Genomic DNA, 7,500 nt, shown 5'->3' with positions numbered 1-7,500 from the left:
GGGGTCTTTATAACAGACAGACGAGCGACAGCAGGATCCAGAGAGAGAGTCGTCCTCCACTGAACGCCTGCAGATGAGACACCGGATCAACAGCTGGACGGTAAGACCAGAACCCGGTAGAATGGAACCTGGTAGGACCAGAACCAGGTAGACCAGAACCCGGTAGACCTGAACCAGGTAAGACCAGAACCAGGCAGACTGGAACCCGGTAGGACCAGAACCAGGTAGACCTGAACCAGGTAGACCTGAACCCGGTAGAATGGAACCCGGTAGGACCAGAACCAGGTTGACCCAGAACCAGGTAGACCTGAACCAGGTAAGACCAGAACCAGGTAGACCAGAACCAGGTAGACCAGAACCAGGTAGACCTGAACCAGGTAAGACCAGAACCAGGCAGACCAGAACCAGGTAGATCAGAACCAGGTAGACTGGAACCTGGTATGCTGTCACCGACCTGGTTTGTTAGTCCTGATCCGGTTCTATGGACGTTTTGTTTTCTTGACCTTTGCCCTCGTGAACCCGTCGTTGTTCCTGCGGTCAGAAGAACTGTTAGAACGAATCAGATGAACGTTAAACCATCTGCTGACTGGAGCTTCAGATTTGGAGGAGATGAACTGAAGTCCAGCTCCACACCCCAGATGAACGGATTGAGGGAGGAGTGGAAAAACAAGTGTAAATAAATGCAAAATACATTAAAACGTTATCTTTCCATGTAAGATGTTGAATATGTAGAACTGTTGGAGAGCATTCACGTCTACGTTCAGGAGATGCAGGAAGAGTTTTTCTGCTCACAGCCTCTGTTGACATCTACATCTTGTTAGCGTAGCATTAGCTTTGGCGTCTCTTCGTTGGACGGTTTGACGTCACTTTGAAGGAACATCTTCACGTCTCGTCTCTCCAGACGACCGTCATGTGGCGTCTGAGCATGCTCAGTGTGCTCGTCCTATGGGAGGAACCTGGGGGTGGAGCCATGACTCTGAACTCCACCAGCCTCCATCAGGTGTGGGGACGGGGGGCAGCGGCCGGACGAGTCCCCCCCCACCGGAGGAGCAGGAGGAGCTGGGTCTGGAACCAGTTCTTTGTCCTGGAGGAGTACACAGGAGACGAGCCGCTGTACGTCGGGAAGGTACGACTGAACATCCTGAAAAGACTCAATCAGTTAGTATTGATTATCTGAACTGTCTAACCCTAACCCTAACCTCTAACCCTAACCCTAACCCTAACCCTAACCTCTAACCCTAACCCTAACCCTAACCTCTAACCCTAACCTCTAACCCTAACCTCTAACCCTAACCCTAACCTCTAACCCTAACCCTAACCTCTAACCCTAACCTCTAACCCTAACCATGACCCTAACCCTAACCTCTAACCCTAACCCTAACCTCTAACCCTAACCTCTAGCCTAACCCTAACCTCTAACCCTAACCTCTAACCCTAGCCCTAATCCTAACTCTAACCCTAACCTCTAACCCTAACCTCTAACCTCTAACCTCTAACCCTAACCCTAATCCTAACCTCTAACCCTAACCCTAACCCTAACCCTAACCTCTAACCCCTAACCCTAACCTCTAACCCTAACCCTAACCTCTAACCCTAACCTCTAACCCTAACCTCTAACCCTAACCTCTAACCCTAACCCCTAACCTCTAACCCTAACCTCTAACCCTAACCCTAACCTCTAACCCTAACCTCTAACCCTAACCCTAACCTCTAACCCTAACCTCTAACCCTAACCTCTAACCCTAACCCCTAACCCTAGCCCCTAACCCTAACCCCTAGCCCCTAACCCCTAACCCTGACCCTAACCCTAACCCTAACCCCTAACCCTAACCCTAGCCCCTAACCCTAACTCCTAACCCTAGCCCCTAACCCTAGCCCCTAACCCTGACCCCGACCCTAACCCCTAACCCTGACCCTAACCCCTAACCCTGACCCCGACCCTAACCCCTAACCCTGACCCTAACCCCTAACCCTGACCCTAACCCCTAACCCTAACCCTAACCCCTAACCCTGCATCCAGCTGTAGATCCACAGTGATCCAAACAGAGATGAATGTCTGTAACTGCGAGCTGTAAATAAGAAATATAACAGCTGCTAGATAAAATGCTGTGCCTGTCAGACTCAACTGAGGGTAGAAAGTACCCAACAGACCAAAAATATGTTAAGGACATGGAATTTTGCTAGCATAATGCTAATTTTCTAGTTCATAATTTACAGCTCATGGCTGAAACAAAGGTTTGAATGAGCTAAGCAAACTCTGTTCCTCTAGCGTTTGTGCTAGGTTAGGCTAAGCTAAATGTTCATGAGGCTAAGTTCCTTCAGCTAGCGTGGGTCCTGTGACGGTCCTCCTGCTTTCTGCTGGTTCGTTAGCTTCACTCGGACACAGATAAAGGTGATGGCCAGGTAAGATACGTCCTGAGCGGCGAAGGAGCGACGTCCATCTTCAGCGTGGATGAGAACACAGGGGACATCCACGCCATCCGGAGGCTGGACAGGGAACAACAGGCCTACTACACCCTGAGGGCTCAGGCTCGAGACCGACACACCGACCTGCCGCTAGAACCTGAGTCCCAGTTCGTCATCAAGGTGCAGGACATCAACGACAACGAGCCCAAGTTCCTGGAGGGGCCCTACATCGCCAGGGTGCCCGAGAGGTCTCCTGTGGGTGAGTCTGACTCACCTACTGGTGAAGAGGGACGACCGCCGACCTCCTCAGCTCGCTGAATAAAGTTGTTTTGAATGGTTTCCTTGTAGGTATGTCGGTGGTGACGGTGGTGGCGACCGACGCCGATGATCCAACCTACGGAAACTCAGCCAGACTGATTTACAGCATCCTGCAGGGTCAGCCCTACTTCACTGTAGAGCCCAAGACAGGTGAGGACCCACCCGAACACCCAGTACACCAGAACACAATACACCCCCCCCCTTAACCTGTAGATGATCCTGAATGTTTAATTCAGCATCTGAATTAACTTTGGGATTAACAGAGATTATAAACAGCTGCAGCCTCCTCTGCTCTAAATCATCCTTTATTCCCCTTCCCTTCCAAATTTGTCAGAAGTCACATGATGCGTTCACATCAGTGTGGTGTGTTCAAGGACTGGTTTATAACCTCACTGTGTGTGCGGGGAGTTCTTGTTCTTCACAATTTATGATGTCCGTCCACCTTCACTTCCACTGGTGAAGATTTATTGTTAATGTGTGTTGCTAGGAAACATCTGCAGCAAAAGTCATTTGACAGGAAGTCCCTGTAGCATTCCACGTTAGTGCACCTTAAACCTAACCGACCTGACTGGGTGAGGTAGATGGTCATCCAGTGAGAGTCTAGCCTCGGTCACTGATTGGTTCATCCATCCAGTGAGAATTTAACCTCAGTCACTGATTGGTTCATCCATTCTTTGAGCCTTTCACTGATTGGATCCCCATTCAGCGCGTTGGCTGTTGTGTTCATTGGGTCTCACCCCCTGCAGGCGTTATCCGAACAGCTCTTCCTAACATGGACCGAGAAGTGCGGGACCACTTCTTGTTGGTTGTCCAAGCTAAAGATATGATTGGTCAGTTGGGTGCCCTGTCAGGAACCACCTCCGTCACTGTGATGCTGACCGACGTGAATGACAACCCACCTCGATTCCCTCGCAGTGAGTCTGAGCACCAACCTGGACAACATAATATAATCCACGCCCACCTGTGGTCAGTTCTACTCCCTATATGTCCCTGCAGAGAGTTACCAGTTCAGCGTTCCAGAGTCTGTGCTGCCTTCTGCTGTGGTTGCTAAGATCAGAGCTCTGGATGTGGATGTGGGCCCAAATGCTGAGATGGACTACAGGATCCTGGATGGAGATGGGCTGGGGACCTTCAGCATTCTGACGGATCCAAACACACAGGAAGGACTGGTCACGGTACACAAGGTACTGGCAACATCCCTGTAGAAGGTACTGGTCAGGTCTTTGTAGAGGTACTGGGTATGTCCCTGTAGAAGGTACTGGTCAGGTCTTTGTAGAGGTACTGGGTATGTCCCTGTAGAAGGTACCGGTCAGGTCTTTGTAGAGTTAGTGGGTATGTCCCTGTAGAAGGTACCGGTCAGGTCTTTGTAGAGGTACTGGGTATGTCCCTGTAGAAGGTATCGGTCAGGTCTTTGTAGAGTTAGTGGGTATGTCCCTGTAGAAGGTACCGGTCAGGTCTTTGTAGAGGTACTGGGTATGTCCCTGTAGAAGGTATCGGTCAGGTCTTTGTAGAGGTAATGGGTATGTCCCTGTAGAAGGTACCGGTCAGATCTTTGTAGAGGTACTGGGTATGTCCCTGTAGAAGGTACCGGTCAGGTCTTTGTAGAGTTAGTGGGTATGTCCCTGTACAATGTATAGGTCAGGTCTTTGTAGAGGTACTGGTAGTTTTATAGTTTGGGCTGACCAGAGTCTTGCTGGAGACTGTTTTAGGGTTTGCCCTCCTAGATTTAGATTAACACCAGGCCACAAGAACTCAGAACAGCCAATCCTCTCTTTTCTCTCCAGAATCTGGACTTTGAGAAGAAGTCCAGCTACATGCTTCGTGTGGAGGCATCCAATCGTTACGTGGATGCTCGTTTCCTGTCGACGGGTCCGTTCAGTGACGTCGCCGCAGTCCGACTGCTGGTGGAGAACGTTGACGAGCCTCCGATCTTCTCCTCGCCCATCAGTAGGATGGCGGTCTCTGAGGCAGCTGCCGTGGGAACCAATGTGGGCTCTGTTGTAGCTCAAGACCCTGACCCCACAAACAGCCCCATCAGGTAGGAACACCTGCAACAGCAGACAATGGAGAGGAGTTCTGGTCCAACAGCCTCCACTGTATTTGCAGGTACTCCATAGACAGGCAGACAGGTGGGGGTCAGTACTTCAGTATTGACAGCCAATCAGGTGTGATCACCACCACCAGACCTCTGGACAGAGAAGTCGTTGCTCTGCACAACGTCACCGTCTGTGCCTCAGAGAGCCGTGAGTCTCACGCCAGCAATGCTAACACTGATATGTTAGCATTAGTTGTAATCAACACGCTAGTTGGTTCGCGTCACTTGTTATCAACAAGCATGTCACTGTGGTTTTCTGTAACGGCTGGGGTTTCCAGGGTTTATGCTAAGCTAACTTCCTGCCTGTTCCTGACAGTGGATCCCTCTCAGGTGGGGAAAGCTGTGGTGCTGGTCTCCGTGATGGACGTGAATGATAACGCACCGAGCCTCGCTGCTGAGTACGAAACGTTTGTCTGTGAGGACTCTGAGCCCGGGCAGGTAAAGGCCACACCTTCTCACCATCTTCATGCTCATATTTAGAGTCGTAGCATCTGAAGCTGTTCCTGTTAAGATATCCACAAAAATAACATTTATTCCACACATAAAATCCTCTTTCTGCACAAAACTATTGACTGAGATAAAATCATCTATCATGCATTAACACATCATCAATCAGGCTATCTTTATAAAGTCAAATACTGTCAATGTCAGACATTTAATGGTCACATGACATGGAGTTGGCAGCAGTGACATCATCATAAACCTTCACATAAACCAGCTAAGAGTTGTTTAAACGTCTCTCCCAAAATCTGCTTTAATCCCTTCCTAAGCTGCATCCAAAGCCTCCATCAACGACTGTGATCGCAGCCCGCGGCCACATGACCAGGATCAACTGAGGTCACATGACCAGGATTAGGCTGAGCAAGTGTTAACTTCATTAATGAAACTAAAAACGGCTGTCAGGTGTTGTTTCCATGACGATGATGATCAGCATCATCAAACGCTGTGACTAAATCAACAGGAAACACTGTTGGTGAATAAAGTGTGAATGTTCTGTTCCCACTGGGCTGCAATCCAACACATCCATGAGAAGTAAGAGCAGATACTTTGATCTGTCACTGACCTTTGACCTTTAACCCCGGGCCTTTCAGGTCATTCAGACTCTGAGCGCTGCAGATCGAGACGAACCGGACAACGGACATCACTTCCTGTTCTCTCTGACCCCAGAGGCTGCTGGGAACCCCAACTTCACCCTGAGGGACAATAAAGGTAAGCAGCCCGACCTTCAGTTGACCTTCGTGTCTGTTTGGTCACGTGACCAATGGCTTGTTAGACTCAGACTTCCTGCACCACGGCAGCAGTGAAGTCCTGGTAACTGATATCAGGTTATTGATAGACTATTGATCAGCTGGTGGTAACCTGTCATCGACCTGGCCGACCCCCTCCTGTCCGTCCTCAGACAACACGGCGTCCGTCCTGACGCGCCGGGGGTGGTTCCTGCGGCGGGAGCAGCTGGTCTACGTCCTGCCGGTGGTGATTTCAGATGGCAGCAGCCCCCCCCTCAGCAGCACCAATACGCTGACCATCATCGTCTGCACCTGTGACGGCGGGGGCAACCGCCACGCCTGCCATCAGGTGCAGACGTCGCTGCAGAGGGTCGGCCTCAGCGCCGCCGCCACCACTGCTGTGCTCACCGCCGTCCTCATGCTGCTGGGTAAGAGGCCACGCCCCTTTGACTGCATCCCAAAATCAGTTGTGCCTAATAACACCAGCAATCAACACCGCAACCAACATAGCAACCACCAGCAATCAACATAGCAACCATCAGCAATCAACATAACAACTATCAGCAATCAACACAGCAACCAACATAGCAACCACCAGCAGTATAGTTGTACTGTAATAAAGAACACAGTTAAGTGTGGTGATGGATGACCGGTCCCTTGTTGGATGACTCATCCCTTGTTGGATGACTCATCCCGTGTTGCGTCCTGATGGATAACTCGTCTCTTGTTGCGTCCTCAGGCGTCGCTGTGGTTCTGGCGGCCGTCCGTTGCTGGAGGAGGGAACCTCTGATGATGGACGATGAGCGGGAGATTCGTGAGAACATTGTTCATTACAACAATGAGGGCGGAGGGGAGGAAGACACCAAAGCCTTCGATATGCTGGCTTTGAGGCATCCAAACACATCTGAACAGACCAGACCACCAGACCAGAACCCAGCAGAGCTCCACACCAGAACCCCACATTCCAGGACAGACAGGAACAGGCTGTTCCAGGACTTCATCGAGGGGAGGCTCCAGGAGGCGGAGCTGGACCTCACGGCGCCCCCCTACGACTCTCTACAGACCTACGCCTTCGAAGGCATCGGGTCGGCTGCCGAGTCGCTCAGTTCGTTAAACTCACTGGACTCACTGAGCTCATTCAAGTCTGAGCAACACTATGAGTTCTTGAGAGAATGGGGGCCCAGGTTCAGGAAGCTGGCAGACCTCTACGGACACCACGAGGGGGGTGGACTCTCCTCATAGCCCTCAAGCCCGTTCTGCAAGGGACTGGTTTATAGTGCTCCTTCCTGTTTGAGTCTGTCTCTCTTGTTTCTGAGTCTGAACTGGACCAGAGTCACATGTACTGTACTGTTCACCAACAGACCCAACAGACCAGTCTAAATGACCTAGACCGGGTTAACTGACACATGCATCCTTCAATTAACCCAGACCAGACCCAGATTTCTGGTCTTAGAT

General features: G+C 50.8%; 1 protein-coding gene across 2 annotated transcripts in view; it reads left to right on the top strand.

Annotated features, from left to right (window-relative positions):
• Positions 1-7,500, top strand: part of LOC137612706 (cadherin-7-like) — a 10,526-nt gene that overhangs the window by 2,607 nt on the left and 419 nt on the right. For both annotated transcript variants that reach the window (XM_068341369.1, XM_068341368.1), the window contains exons 2-13: positions 1-100; positions 902-1,126; positions 2,371-2,665; positions 2,755-2,874; positions 3,471-3,638; positions 3,721-3,908; positions 4,509-4,762; positions 4,831-4,967; positions 5,136-5,257; positions 5,911-6,028; positions 6,219-6,473; positions 6,785-7,500. The exon at positions 1-100 is cut by the window's left edge and continues 111 nt beyond it; the exon at positions 6,785-7,500 is cut by the window's right edge and continues 419 nt beyond it. In XM_068341369.1, coding sequence (XP_068197470.1) covers positions 74-100; positions 902-1,126; positions 2,371-2,665; positions 2,755-2,874; positions 3,471-3,638; positions 3,721-3,908; positions 4,509-4,762; positions 4,831-4,967; positions 5,136-5,257; positions 5,911-6,028; positions 6,219-6,473; positions 6,785-7,287 — 2,412 coding nt within the window. In that variant the 5' untranslated portion in view covers positions 1-73 and the 3' untranslated portion in view covers positions 7,288-7,500. The remainder of the gene's footprint in view (positions 101-901; positions 1,127-2,370; positions 2,666-2,754; positions 2,875-3,470; positions 3,639-3,720; positions 3,909-4,508; positions 4,763-4,830; positions 4,968-5,135; positions 5,258-5,910; positions 6,029-6,218; positions 6,474-6,784) is intronic.

This window comes from Antennarius striatus, chromosome 18 (assembly GCF_040054535.1).
Source record: "Antennarius striatus isolate MH-2024 chromosome 18, ASM4005453v1, whole genome shotgun sequence".
Classification (NCBI taxonomy): Eukaryota; Metazoa; Chordata; class Actinopteri; order Lophiiformes; family Antennariidae; genus Antennarius; species Antennarius striatus.
Note: the sequence above shows the minus strand (reverse complement) of the source record. Positions and strands in the feature narration are given on the sequence as shown.